Here is a 14,266-nt window from a genome sequence, read left to right on the forward strand (position 1 = left end):
GGGTAAAAGACTGAAGCTGGTGGGTTTTAAAATTTCTAAGGGAGCAATCTGTATTTTAAGTGAAATCTTACGTGGAATCTCAGGATATAAGAGCTGCTCTGGTTGAAGCAAGAGTGGGACAGTCTCCCCAGCATCGCTCTTATAATTAGGGGACAACCACTGGTGTAGACAAAGTTCTATTCTGAGGGCAGGGATCTTGGTTCTGTTCACTGCTATACCCAGCAGTTCAATGAAACGGATTTCTCCAACTGGACCGAGCCACATAACTTTTGAGAGCGCCAAGTAGTATTTCTAAGCCTGTGGTAACGATGACAGCAGGGCCCAGAAGTGGAAAGAGGTCTTAGGGAGTGATGGCCTCAGTGTTGTGGCTCTAGTTAAGGGCTTATACCCTGTGGGAGTCGGATGTGTAGAGTGGTTTTCCTCTGGTCTTTTCATGCTAAGTTGTCTGGTCTTTCCTAGAAGTTTATTAACCACTGCACACTGCAGGGGAAAACCACTTCCGCAAATTTTTTCCTAGCTCATTTTAATGTTCCTGCTCAAAGGGAGCTGTTCTAGTTGGATCAAGGTTTAAAAGGCATTGCTTTGCAGTCCGTCTCTGAAGCGTTGAACCTGCAAAGGTTCAAGCAAAAAGGAGACTTTTAGGGGAATACTTGTACTGAGGCTAGAAACAAGGTCAAAAGGGTGAGGGTATTGCCTCATGGTAGTGGGAGATACCATCTGGCTTTCTAGGGGTCACAAGAAGGGGCTGGCTTTCCTTTTCCTTGCCATAGTCTCCCTGTGCCTTGGTGTTCTTTTGGACAGTCCTGTTATTCCTCTGCCCAAAGGCCTTGTGCAAAGGGGAGAGTCTGGGAACTCCTGATCAGAAAGTTCCAGCCATAGAGGTAGGTAGTAACTTAGAGTGCGGGGGGTGGGGGTGGGCGTTGACATGTGCACAAGAACATCATGGATTACAAGTGAATAGCCTTAAAAAAAAAAAAACAAAAAAAAAAACAAGTGAATAGCCTTCATTTGGTCAAAATTAACTTTATTTTTCAGCTTTACCTCATCTGGATGTGGTAACAAAACTGGCACACCCAGAAAGGATACAGATGTAGGGCATAATTAAAGAAAATGCTTTTGGTAAAGGGGCGCGAAGACGAAAGTAACAAAGATAGACATGTACGTTGGAATTCTACAACACTGGGTTGAAATGTAAGCTTTGCCACACTCTGTGACCTGTCCTCCGTAAGCCTGTTTTCTCACATAACGGCCTGGATTTGAGATCACTGCCCTGACTGTTAAAACAGTCTCAGCCTTTTACATCATTGGTGCATCCCTCTGTGGCCATGTGAGACCACTCTGGTCTAGGTGAAGGAGAGAAGGCCACAGTGGTTAAAGTCCTTTGAGGGCCTGGACTTGGCTCAGTGAGCCTTACTGGCTTTACAGGCTGGTGACCCCTAAACCTTAGGTAGCGGGGGATAGGGGTTGGGGCAGGTCAGCACCTGTTCCGGGGTGAGGAAGCCAATGAAAATAGAACTTTCCAATTCCACTCCTAATTTGTTTCAAACCATGTTCTGCCCAAATGGAGATCTGAACTCTTTCGTAACCGGTCCTGCCCCTGTTTGTCATCCCTTTAATCTTTGTTCTGACAAATCTGTAAGTTATCCCAACAGCCTTTCCACGGGTGGTACCTCTGACCCCATCACAACTTGTTTTCAGAGGACCTTTATTCTCTCCTAAAACTAAATATGGACTCTTCTACGGCTCTCTTTTTTGCCTTCTAGGTTTGAGTTTTCTCCTCTCTGTATCCAAAATGCTCAATATTCTTACAGTAGATGCTGATGAACAGGGAAATAGCTCCCTCACCTGCATGGGAGGGCTTAAAACCCTGGAAATTTTTTTAAAAACTGTATTTCAGTACTAGACTGATAGGCTTTTTAAAGAGATTATTCTAAATTCCTACCTGGTGTCCAGCCGAGAAGATGCTTGAACAGAGTTGATAGTTCACAAACTTCTGTTTTTATCTTCCTATCTCTGGTTTAGAACTGTGAAGTGATTATATTTAATTCACTGTTCCTACTCAGAAGTAATACCTAAAATAATTTAGGTTGTAGAAAATCTCTTAACAACCCCTATAGTCTTTAGGAATTAAATTTGTTTTCCTCATGACTGGTAATTCAGGGTCTCCCAACATGGTCACTTGTGCCAACTAACTACTTTGTTAAACTTGGAAGTACAGGGAAGATGACAAAGGGAAACCACTGGGAACCCCCTTTTTTTTCTAGGGAAGAGATGAAGTTAGCCCATCTGTTCACTTATGGATCAAGAAGTGGACTCCTCATCCTACGAATGTCTTATTCCTTGGGTGGTGCTTACAAGAGGTGACCCAAAGCCAGGCACTCTTCTTGCTATTTTTGCAAGACCTAGGACCTAAATGCTCTCTCGGTGCCCTGGATGGAACATAAGTTCAAAATCGGTAGTGCCAAGATCCTTCAAAGTCAGAGGTCTCTAGCACTGCAATCCTGGCTTTACTCTAACTGCTACTAGAAGTGGGAAAATTGCTTCTCCAGGAGCTAGCGACAGACCTAGGTCCCACCTAGCCCTAGAGTGAGCTGAGCCTCCCAGGCAGTGTACTATGCCAGGCTTCAAAGAGGATAGAAATCTTACTCAGAAGGTTCAGCCACTCTTATCTCCTCAGATAGTGGAGGGTGTAGAAGGCACTGAGAAGCACACCAGTGAGATGGGCTCACCCCTTTCCTGGCTGGAATTTTAATGCTAAATCTCTTACTGATTTTTGGGCTGGGTAGATCCCCTCCCTTTCCTCACCAACCATCTGCATCTGCCAAACTAGAAAAAGGAAACTAAACTCGCACATCTCTGCCCCAGTAGTTCCATCCCTCCCCCTCTAGGGGGCTGTGTGTCCCCCTAGCCCCTTGGGTCTTAGATCTGTGCCTAGAAGATAAAGGGGAAGGGTTTGAGTTGAGCTATTACCTCCTCAAACCCACCCCCACCTCTGAGTATTAGAATTGCAGTGGCATTGTCCTTCAAACTACCCTCTGTTTTGGTGCCAGAAACGCCTCTTCCAGACAGGCTGGTGTGTTTTGTTTTGTTTTGTTTTGTTTGTTTTTGGTTTTTTTGTTTGTTTTTTTATTTTTTTTTATTATTATTTTTTTTCAGGCCGGTGTTATAGGTGAAGATAGGCATCTCTTACAGATGGGGGTAGGGGCTGTTGTTACTGGTGAAGATAGGCATCTAGCCAGAGCTGCCCAGACTCCTTCAGTGAGCTGTGGGGGCAAGATAGGAGCAGGAAGTGAGAGAGCATAGCCAAGCCCAAAAGCCAAACCACCCTACAGACATGGAGTAGTGAGGCTCTCAGAGAGGAATGGAGACCGATCTCCATGGCATATGGCCCTCTTTCTCCCCTTTGCTTCTGAGAAATAGGTTGGGCCACAACCACAAGACCAATACAGCACCTGCCTGTCTTGGTGGCCTCCATTCCAGAGGATTGGGAAACCTGCCTTTTGCTCCCACCCCACACATCACCAACCCCATGGCTTGCCCCCCTGGCCCCCCCAGCAATCTTCCCAGGCTCAGGTACTCACTAGATAATGTCGGCGAAGGCTGAGAGCAGGGGCTTGGACTGGTACTCTATGCCATGCTTGGCACACAGGGACTGCACCAGGGGAGCCACTTTATGGTAATTGTGTCGAGGCATTGTGGGGAAAAGACTTCAAGGAGAATGGGACAGTCAGGCTCCTACTCCGGTTTCCACATCCCTGCTTGCCCCACAGGGACCCTCCCAAGGACCCTGCTTCTCAGGTCCCCCTACTCACTGGTGCTCAATCTGGAAGTTGAGATGTCCACTGAACCAGTCGTTGAAGGCAGACCTGTGGACGTTGCATGTTGCCCGGAGCTGGAGGAAGAAGGCCGGGGAGGGGATGCGTCTGGGTGCCGGATGGAAAGGCCAAGCTGGCTAAGAGGACGGGTGTGGGACTGTCCCTGGTCACTCCCTTCTCCACAGGGTAGCAGGAGAAGCCTCAGGCTAATAAGGTGGTGCTGTTTGGGGGCTTTTATGTTACTGCCCTTGCCCCTTAGTCTGCCCCTGTGCCCACCCACCATTTTTATTATCCCTAGGTCTTCCAGGTGACCGTCCCTTACCTGGGTGGAGACCCAGTCCATATTCCGGTCGTAATCAATGTGCATGGGGATATGGTTCATCTGTGTTACCCATACAAACCAGATGCTTTCCAGGAACCTGGTGGATATGGCGCACAGACAAAAACAGTACAGATAAGAGCTCTCTAGCCTGGCCATCTTCCTAAGCTAACAGCTGAAACATCCCCTGCTGCCGAAATCCCCAGCACAGCCCCCAGACCAGACTCGTGACTCCCAAACACCTGCTTTTCTTCGCCATCCCTCCTGCCCTGTCAAATACTACCTGACCATGAAGAAAAGGCCCAGGACGCCTTTCAGTCCCAAAAACGGCACGTAAGTGAGGAAGATGCGAGCATAGAAGGTGATCATCCAGGCCAAGTCCTGCATTGAGAGGCAGAGAGGCAGGCTGGCATAAAGCACTTCCTCCTCTTCCTTTCACTTCGCTTATTTGCATGGTATGGCCATTCTGCCAGGGACCCAGACTGAAGCACCATCACTGTCAGCTTTTCTTCATCGCACGATCTGCAATATCTAGTGCCACCACTTACGTTCCTGGTGGTAGTCCCCAGTCCTCCTTCCCTGTTCCCTTCACAGGTGGCAAAGCCTGCAGGGCCTCTCTGCCTCCAGCTCCTCCCAACCCACCTAAGTTCTTTTTTTTTTTCTTTTTTTAAAATATTTTATTTACTCATGAGAGACACACAGAGAGAGAGAGGCAGAGACACAGGCAGAGGGAGAAGCAGGCTCCATGCAGGGAGCCCAACGTGGGACTCGATCCCGGGTCTCCAGGATCACGCCTTGGGCTGAAGGCAGCGCTAAACCGCTGAGCCACCCAGGCTGCCCCCATCTAAGTTCTTTATGCCTTCATTACGCTGCCAAACAAATCTTCCAGGACAGCGGCTGACTGTGCCAGTCCCCTGATCAAACCTGCAGGCACTCTTCTGTACCACAATTCTCCCCTGACGTGAGTCCACAACATGTCCAGTGGCTAAAATTGCCCCTCACTTCCCAGCTTCTCTGGTCAGAGTCCTCTCCCTAGCCCACCTCTGCCTGTCCTCCAAGGCCAGCTAGAAAAGTAATTTCACAAAGCCTTTTCTGATGCCTCTCTTCAAGCCAGAGGCAAGCAGGGCCCTTTTGGAATCCCAGAACCACCTGCTTCTATCTCTTCCCAAGCCTGGCTCCTGGCTTTATGCCAAGCACAAAAGCCTCAGGAGATACAGGCTGAATGAAATAGGCCATTGGGGGCGCCTGGGTGGCTCAGTCAGTGGAGCATCCGACTCTTGGTTTTGGCTCAGGTCATGATCAAAGTGGTGGGATCAAGCCTGGTCTTCTCTGCTCAGTGCCAAGTCTAAGTGAATCTCCCTCTCGTGTGCACTCTCTCAAAATGTATGAATTTTTGAAAATCTTTTAAAAAATGAAATATGGCATTGGGGTCAGGCTGTCTGGTAAATCCAGATCATCCCATCTAGAGACAAGGAAGGTCTATACTCAAGTTCTATTAACTTTGCTCTAAATTAGGCCTGGAGTAGATCTCAGTGGGCTTTCCTCTGGAGAACCCCCATTCCCCTCAAAGTTCTGAAGACAAAGGATGTGCATCTCGGGGGCTGTGGATACTCACCACCCACTTCTTCCGCTGGATAACAAAATAGAAAATATACCATTGGAAGTAGAGAGGCAGCAAGGCTGGGGGCCCAACTGGGAAGGAAATGGAGGCAGGAGGGAGATGTGAGCAGCACAAGGGGGGGTCAGTGCCTAAGGGACAGCCTCTGGCATGGTGTTGCCCCCCTGCCATCCCTTCCTGTGGCCCCTTCCAGCTGCCTTGGCAGTTGAGACTTTGAGATTAAGATGCTGTTTTCATGTGCTGTTTTGTTTTAAAGGTATGAGAAAAGAGTCAATAAAACTGTAAAAGTAACCAGCATGTCGTATTCTCTGAGAACATCTGAAAACATCCCAAGTGCCTCCAGGCTTCATTCAGGCCATATGTAATGTTCTTTCCACGCTGAAGAGAACACCCTGGGATCGTAGTTACAAGAGGTTTGAGAGTGGCCACAAGATGGAGCCACACTCCATAGACTGGCCAAAGCCGCTGTGGCCGTGCTTTAGGCCATTTGGAGGAGGATGCCTGCCTGGTTTAACTTACTAGAAAAGAATTTTTAATAAATTGAATGGGTTTCTAGTTTCCAACCCACTGGGTGAGATAAAGAAGCTACTTTGAGGAAAGCTTCACAATTTTGATCTACTTCATTCAAGCATTTACCTCACGAATTTATAAATCGTGAAAAAAATTACACTTCACAAGTCACTTGTGTGTTCCTTTTGTGACATCAAATCCAGGTTGCTGTTTCCCATAGAGATGGAATGTTTTAAAAGTTCTTTTATCCTGGTGAAACTCGTGGGGAGTCTGATTTCTTAGCATTCCTGTCACTGCCGTTTGAGGTTAACAGAGACCCTGAAGCCATCTCGAAGTTTAAGCTGCCAGTGTTCTAACAGATTAAGTGGGTAAAAGACTGAAGCTGGTGGGTTTTAAAATTTCTAAGGGAGCAATCTGTATTTTAAGTGAAATCTTACGTGGAATCTCAGGATATAAGAGCTGCTCTGGTTGAAGCAAGAGTGGGACAGTCTCCCCAGCATCGCTCTTATAATTAGGGGACAACCACTGGTGTAGACAAAGTTCTATTCTGAGGGCAGGGATCTTGGTTCTGTTCACTGCTATACCCAGCAGTTCAATGAAACGGATTTCTCCAACTGGACCGAGCCACATAACTTTTGAGAGCGCCAAGTAGTATTTCTAAGCCTGTGGTAATGATGACAGCAGGGCCCAGAAGTGGAAAGAGGTCTTAGGGAGTGATGGCCTCAGTGTTGTGGCTCTAGTTAAGGGCTTATACCCTGTGGGAGTCGGATGTGTAGAGTGGTTTTCCTCTGGTCTTTTCATGCTAAGTTGTCTGGTCTTTCCTAGAAGTTTATTAATCACTGCACACTGCAGGGGAAAACCACTTCCGCAAATTTTTTCCTAGCTCATTTTAATGTTCCTGCTCAAAGGGAGCTGTTCTAGTTGGATTAAGGTTTAAAAGGCATTGCTTTGCAGTCCGTCTCTGAAGCGTTGAACCTGCAAAGGTTCAAGCAAAAAGGAGACTTTTAGGGGAATACTTGTACTGAGGCTAGAAACAAGGTCAAAAGGGTGAGGGTATTGCCTCATGGTAGTGGGAGATACCATCTGGCTTTCTAGGGGTCACAAGAAGGGGCTGGCTTTCCTTTTCCTTGCCATAGTCTCCCTGTGCCTTGGTGTTCTTTTGGACAGTCCTGTTATTCCTCTGCCCAAAGGCCTTGTGCAAAGGGGAGAGTCTGGGAACTCCTGATCAGAAAGTTCCAGCCATAGACGTAGGTAGTAACTTAGAGTGCGGGGGGTGGGGGTGGGCGTTGACATGTGCACAAGAACATCATGGATTACAAGTGAATAGCCTTAAAAAAAAAAAAAAAAACAAGTGAATAGCCTTCATTTGGTCAAAATTAACTTTATTTTTCAGCTTTACCTCATCTGGATGTGGTAACAAAACTGGCACACCCAGAAAGGATACAGATGTAGGGCATAATTAAAGAAAATGCTTTTGGTAAAGGGGCGCGAAGACGAAAGTAACAAAGATAGACATGTAGGTTGGAATTCTACAACACTGGGTTGAAATGTAAGCTTTGCCACACTCTGTGACCTGTCCTCCGTAAGCCTGTTTTCTCACATAACGGCCTGGATTTGAGATCACTGCCCTGACTGTTAAAACAGTCTCAGCCTTTTACATCATTGGTGCATCCCTCTGTGGCCATGTGAGACCACTCTGGTCTAGGCGAAGGAGAGAAGGCCACAGTGGTTAAAGTCCTTTGAGGGCCTGGACTTGGCTCAGTGAGCCTTACTGGCTTTACAGGCTGGTGACCCCTAAACCTTAGGTAGCGGGGGATAGGGGTTGGGGCAGGTCAGCACCTGTTCCGGGGTGAGGAAGCCAATGAAAATAGAACTTTCCAATTCCACTCCTAATTTGTTTCAAACCATGTTCTGCCCAAATGGAGATCTGAACTCTTTCGTAACCGGTCCTGCCCCTGTTTGTCATCCCTTTAATCTTTGTTCTGACAAATCTGTAAGTTATCCCAACAGCCTTTCCACGGGTGGTACCTCTGACCCCATCACAACTTGTTTTCAGAGGACCTTTATTCTCTCCTAAAACTAAATATGGACTCTTCTACGGCTCTCTTTTTTGCCTTCTAGGTTTGAGTTTTCTCCTCTCTGTATCCAAAATGCTCAATATTCTTACAGTAGATGCTGATGAACAGGGAAATAGCTCCCTCACCTGCATGGGAGGGCTTAAAACCCTGGAAATTTTTTAAAAAACTGTATTTCAGTACTAGACTGATAGGCTTTTTAAAGAGATTATTCTAAATTCCTACCTGGTGTCCAGCCGAGAAGATGCTTGAACAGAGTTGATAGTTCACAAACTTCTGTTTTTATCTTCCTATCTCTGGTTTAGAACTGTGAAGTGATTATATTTAATTCACTGTTCCTACTCAGAAGTAATACCTAAAATAATTTAGGTTGTAGAAAATCTCTTAACAACCCCTATAGTCTTTAGGAATTAAATTTGTTTTCCTCATGACTGGTAATTCAGGGTCTCCCAACATGGTCACTTGTGCCAACTAACTACTTTGTTAAACTTGGAAGTACAGGGAAGATGACAAAGGGAAACCACTGGGAACCCCCTTTTTTTTCTAGGGAAGAGATGAAGTTAGCCCATCTGTTCACTTATGGATCAAGAAGTGGACTCCTCATCCTACGAATGTCTTATTCCTTGGGTGGTGCTTACAAGAGGTGACCCAAAGCCAGGCACTCTTCTTGCTATTTTTGCAAGACCTAGGACCTAAATGCTCTCTCGGTGCCCTGGATGGAACATAAGTTCAAAATCGGTAGTGCCAAGATCCTTCAAAGTCAGAGGTCTCTAGCACTGCAATCCTGGCTTTACTCTAACTGCTACTAGAAGTGGGAAAATTGCTTCTCCAGGAGCTAGAGGCAGACCTAGGTCCCACCTAGCCCTAGAGTGAGCTGAGCCTCCCAGGCAGTGTACTATGCCAGGCTTCAAAGAGGATAGAAATCTTCTTACCCAGAAGGTTCAGCCACTCTTATCTCCTCAGATAGTGGAGGGTGTAGAAGGCACTGAGAAGCACACCAGTGAGATGGGCTCACCCCTTTCCTGGCTGGAATTTTAATGCTAAATCTCTTACTGATTTTTGGGCTGGGTAGATCCCCTCCCTTTCCTCACCAACCATCTGCATCTGCCAAACTAGAAAAAGGAAACTAAACTCGCACATCTCTGCCCCAGTAGTTCCATCCCTCCCCCTCTAGGGGGCTGTGTGTCCCCCTAGCCCCTTGGGTCTTAGATCTGTGCCTAGAAGATAAAGGGGAAGGGTTTGAGTTGAGCTATTACCTCCTCAAACCCACCCCTACCTCTGAGTATTAGAATTGCAGTGGCATTGTCCTTCAAACTACCCTCTGTTTTGGTGCCCGAAACGCCTCTTCCAGACAGGCTGGTGTGTTTTGTTTTGTTTTGTTTTGTTTGTTTTTGGTTTTTTTGTTTGTTTTTTTAATTTTTTTTATTATTATTTTTTTTCAGGCTGGTGTTATAGGTGAAGATAGGCATCTCTTACAGATGGGGGTGGGGGCTGTTGTTACTGGTGAAGATAGGCATCTAGCCAGAGCTGCCCAGACTCCTTCAGTGAGCTGTGGGGGCAAGATAGGAGCAGGAAGTGAGAGAGCATAGCCAAGCCCAAAAGCCAAACCACCCTACAGACATGGAGTAGTGAGGCTCTCAGAGAGGAATGGAGACCGATCTCCATGGCATATGGCCCTCTTTCTCCCCTTTGCTTCTGAGAAATCGGTTGGGCCACAACCACAAGACCAATACAGCACCTGCCTGTCTTGGTGGCCTCCATTCCAGAGGATTGGGAAACCTGCCTTTTGCTCCCACCCCACACATCACCAACCCCATGGCTTGCCCCCCTGGCCCCCCCAGCAATCTTCCCAGGCTCAGGTACTCACTAGATAATGTCGGCGAAGGCTGAGAGCAGGGGCTTGGACTGGTACTCTATGCCATGCTTGGCACACAGGGACTGCACCAGGGGAGCCACTTTATAGTAATTGTGTCGAGGCATTGTGGGGAAAAGACTTCAAGGAGAATGGGACAGTCAGGCTCCTACTCCGGTTTCCACATCCCTGCTTGCCCCACAGGGACCCTCCCAAGGACCCTGCTTCTCAGGTCCCCCTACTCACTGGTGCTCAATCTGGAAGTTGAGATGTCCACTGAACCAGTCGTTGAAGGCAGACCTGTGGACGTTGCATGTTGCCCGGAGCTGGAGGAAGAAGGCCGGGGAGGGGATGCGTCTGGGTGCCGGATGGAAAGGCCAAGCTGGCTAAGAGGACGGGTGTGGGACTGTCCCTGGTCACTCCCTTCTCCACAGGGTAGGTAGCAGGAGAAGCCTCAGGCTAATAAGGTGGTGCTGTTTGGGGGCTTTTATGTTACTGCCCTTGCCCCTTAGTCTGCCCCTGTGCCCACCCACCATTTTTATTATCCCTAGGTCTTCCAGGTGACCGTCCCTTACCTGGGTGGAGACCCAGTCCATATTCCGGTCGTAATCAATGTGCATGGGGATATGGTTCATCTGTGTTACCCATACAAACCAGATGCTTTCCAGGAACCTGGTGGATATGGCGCACAGACAAAAACAGTACAGATAAGAGCTCTCTAGCCTGGCCATCTTCCTAAGCTAACAGCTGAAACATCCCCTGCTGCCGAAATCCCCAGCACAGCCCCCAGACCAGACTCGTGACTCCCAAACACCTGCTTTTCTTCGCCATCCCTCCTGCCCTGTCAAATACTACCTGACCATGAAGAAAAGGCCCAGGACGCCTTTCAGTCCCAAAAACGGCACGTAAGTGAGGAAGATGCGAGCATAGAAGGTGATCATCCAGGCCAAGTCCTGCATTGAGAGGCAGAGAGGCAGGCTGGCATAAAGCACTTCCTCCTCTTCCTTTCACTTCGCTTATTTGCATGGTATGGCCATTCTGCCAGGGACCCAGACTGAAGCCTCCATCACTGTCAGCTTTTCTTCATCGCACGATCTGCAATATCTAGTGCCACCACTTACGTTCCTGGTGGTAGTCCCCAGTCCTCCTTCCCTGTTCCCTTCACAGGTGGCAAAGCCTGCAGGGCCTCTCTGCCTCCAGCTCCTCCCAACCCACCTAAGTTCTTTTTTTTTTTTCTTTTTTTAAAATATTTTATTTACTCATGAGAGACACACAGAGAGAGAGAGGCAGAGACACAGGCAGAGGGAGAAGCAGGCTCCATGCAGGGAGCCCAACGTGGGACTCGATCCCGGGTCTCCAGGATCACGCCTTGGGCTGAAGGCAGCGCTAAACCGCTGAGCCACCCAGGCTGCCCCCATCTAAGTTCTTTATGCCTTCATTACGCTGCCAAACAAATCTTCCAGGACAGCGGCTGACTGTGCCAGTCCCCTGATCAAACCTGCAGGCACTCTTCTGTACCACAATTCTCCCCTGACATGAGTCCACAACATGTCCAGTGGCTAAAATTGCCCCTCACTTCCCAGCTTCTCTGGTCAGAGTCCTCTCCCTAGCCCACCTCTGCCTGTCCTCCAAGGCCAGCTAGAAAAGTAATTTCACAAAGCCTTTTCTGATGCCTCTCTTCAAGCCAGAGGCAAGCAGGGCCCTTTTGGAATCCCAGAACCACCTGCTTCTATCTCTTCCCAAGCCTGGCTCCTGGCTTTATGCCAAGCACAAAAGCCTCAGGAGATACAGGCTGAATGAAATAGGCCATTGGGGGGGCGCCTGGGTGGCTCAGTCAGTGGAGCATCCGACTCTTGGTTTTGGCTCAGGTCATGATCAAAGTGGTGGGATCAAGCCTGGTCTTCTCTGCTCAGTGCCAAGTCTAAGTGAATCTCCCTCTCGTGTGCACTCTCTCAAAATGTATGAATTTTTGAAAATCTTTTACAAAATGAAATATGGCATTGGGGTCAGGCTGTCTGGTAAATCCAGATCATCCCATCTAGAGACAAGGAAGGTCTATACTCAAGTTCTATTAACTTTGCTCTAAATTAGGCCTGGAGTAGATCTCAGTGGGCTTTCCTCTGGAGAACCCCCATTCCCCTCAAAGTTCTGAAGACAAAGGATGTGCATCTCGGGGGCTGTGGATACTCACCACCCACTTCTTCCGCTGGATAACAAAATAGAAAATATACCACTGGAAGTAGAGAGGCAGCAAGGCTGGGGGCCCAACTGGGAAGGAAATGGAGGCAGGAGGGAGATGTGAGCAGCACAAGGGGGGGTCAGCGCCTAAGGGACAGCCTCTGGCATGGTGTTGCCCCCCTGCCATCCCTTCCTGTGGCCCCTTCCAGCTGCCTTGGCAGTTGAGACTTTGAGATTAAGATGCTGTTTTCATGTGCTGTTTTGTTTTAAAGGTATGAGAAAAGAGTCAATAAAACTGTAAAAGTAACCAGCATGTCGTATTCTCTGAGAACATCTGAAAACATCCCAAGTGCCTCCAGGCTTCATTCAGGCCATATGTAATGTTCTTTCCACGCTGAAGAGAACACCCTGGGATCGTAGTTACAAGAGGTTTGAGAGTGGCCACAAGATGGAGCCACACTCCATAGACTGGCCAAAGCCGCTGTGGCCGTGCTTTAGGCCATTTGGAGGAGGATGCCTGCCTGGTTTAACTTACTAGAAAAGAATTTTTAATAAATTGAATGGGTTTCTAGTTTCCAACCCACTGGGTGAGATAAAGAAGCTACTTTGAGGAAAGCTTCACAATTTTGATCTACTTCATTCAAGCATTTACCTCACGAATTTATAAATCGTGAAAAAAATTGCACTGATGACTCACTTTTGTGTTCCTTTTGTGACATCAAATCCAGGTTGCTGTTTCCCATAGAGATGGAATGTTTTAAAAGTTCTTTTATCCTGGTGAAACTCGTGGGGAGTCTGATTTCTTAGCATTCCTGTCACTGCCGTTTGAGGTTAACAGAGACCCTGAAGCCATCTCGAAGTTTAAGCTGCCAGTGTTCTAACAGATTAAGTGGGTAAAAGACTGAAGCTGGTGGGTTTTAAAATTTCTAAGGGAGCAATCTGTATTTTAAGTGAAATCTTACGTGGAATCTCAGGATATAAGAGCTGCTCTGGTTGAAGCAAGAGTGGGACAGTCTCCCCAGCATCGCTCTTATAATTAGGGGACAACCACTGGTGTAGACAAAGTTCTATTCTGAGGGCAGGGATCTTGGTTCTGTTCACTGCTATACCCAGCAGTTCAATGAAACGGATTTCTCCAACTGGACCGAGCCACATAACTTTTGAGAGCGCCAAGTAGTATTTCTAAGCCTGTGGTAATGATGACAGCAGGGCCCAGAAGTGGAAAGAGGTCTTAGGGAGTGATGGCCTCAGTGTTGTGGCTCTAGTTAAGGGCTTATACCCTGTGGGAGTCGGATGTGTAGAGTGGTTTTCCTCTGGTCTTTTCATGCTAAGTTGTCTGGTCTTTCCTAGAAGTTTATTAACCACTGCACACTGCAGGGGAAAACCACTTCCGGAAATTTTTTCCTAGCTCATTTTAATGTTCCTGCTCAAAGGGAGCTGTTCTAGTTGGATCAAGGTTTAAAAGGCATTGCTTTGCAGTCCGTCTCTGAAGCGTTGAACCTGCAAAGGTTCAAGCAAAAAGGAGACTTTTAGGGGAATACTTGTACTGAGGCTAGAAACAAGGTCAAAAGGGTGAGGGTATTGCCTCATGGTAGTGGGAGATACCATCTGGCTTTCTAGGGGTCACAAGAAGGGGCTGGCTTTCCTTTTCCTTGCCATAGTCTCCCTGTGCCTTGGTGTTCTTTTGGACAGTCCTGTTATTCCTCTGCCCAAAGGCCTTGTGCAAAGGGGAGAGTCTGGGAACTCCTGATCAGAAAGTTCCAGCCATAGACGTAGGTAGTAACTTACAGTGCGGGGGGTGGGGGTGGGCGTTGACATGTGCACAAGAACATCATGGATTACGAGTGAATAGCCTTAAAAAAAAAAAAAAAAAAAAAAAAAACAAGTGAATAGCCTTCA

The 14,266-nt window shown here is 47.6% G+C and overlaps 2 protein-coding genes across 2 annotated transcripts; both read right to left on the reverse strand.

The window, feature by feature from the left end:
• Window positions 1-1,007: 1,007 nt before the first annotated feature.
• Window positions 1,008-5,938, reverse strand: LOC140612251 (acyl-CoA (8-3)-desaturase-like). Its single transcript, XM_072789419.1, has 6 exons — window positions 5,750-5,938; window positions 4,418-4,515; window positions 4,138-4,234; window positions 3,813-3,892; window positions 3,582-3,707; window positions 1,008-3,263 (listed from the first exon to the last, which is right to left on the reverse strand). Exons 1-6 carry the CDS (start codon window positions 5,921-5,923, stop codon window positions 3,212-3,214), a joined length of 627 nt encoding a protein of 208 aa, XP_072645520.1. The 5' UTR covers window positions 5,924-5,938; the 3' UTR covers window positions 1,008-3,211.
• A 1,689-nt stretch (window positions 5,939-7,627) lies between these two features.
• Window positions 7,628-12,569, reverse strand: LOC140612252 (acyl-CoA (8-3)-desaturase-like). Its single transcript, XM_072789421.1, has 6 exons — window positions 12,381-12,569; window positions 11,045-11,142; window positions 10,765-10,861; window positions 10,436-10,515; window positions 10,205-10,330; window positions 7,628-9,886 (listed from the first exon to the last, which is right to left on the reverse strand). The coding sequence occupies exons 1-6, from the start codon at window positions 12,552-12,554 to the stop codon at window positions 9,835-9,837; spliced, it is 627 nt and encodes a 208-aa protein (XP_072645522.1). The 5' UTR covers window positions 12,555-12,569; the 3' UTR covers window positions 7,628-9,834.
• Window positions 12,570-14,266: the final 1,697 nt, after the last annotated feature.

The sequence above is a fragment of the Canis lupus genome, chromosome 21, assembly GCF_048164855.1.
Source record: "Canis lupus baileyi chromosome 21, mCanLup2.hap1, whole genome shotgun sequence".
NCBI lineage: Eukaryota > Metazoa > Chordata > Mammalia > Carnivora > Canidae > Canis > Canis lupus.

What these genes read in the sequence shown, in the direction of transcription:
- LOC140612251 (XM_072789419.1), bottom strand. Translation starts at nt 5,923, where the DNA reads ATGGCAGGGGGGCAACACCATGCCAGAGGCTGTCCCTTAGGCACTGAC. An exon ending in TGGACTGGGTCTCCACCCAG is followed by an intron (nt 3,893 to 4,137) that starts GTAAGGGACGGT and finishes TTCTTCCTCCAG; the next exon opens with CTCCGGGCAACATGCAACGT. An exon ending in GCCTTCGCCGACATTATCTA is followed by an intron (nt 3,264 to 3,581) that starts GTGAGTACCTGA and finishes TTGCCCCCACAG; the next exon opens with CTCACTGAAGGAGTCTGGGC.
- LOC140612252 (XM_072789421.1), bottom strand. Translation starts at nt 12,554, where the DNA reads ATGGCAGGGGGGCAACACCATGCCAGAGGCTGTCCCTTAGGCGCTGAC. An exon ending in TCCAGCGGAAGAAGTGGGTG is followed by an intron (nt 11,143 to 12,380) that starts GTGAGTATCCAC and finishes CTCTCAATGCAG; the next exon opens with GACTTGGCCTGGATGATCAC. An exon ending in GCCTTCGCCGACATTATCTA is followed by an intron (nt 9,887 to 10,204) that starts GTGAGTACCTGA and finishes TTGCCCCCACAG; the next exon opens with CTCACTGAAGGAGTCTGGGC.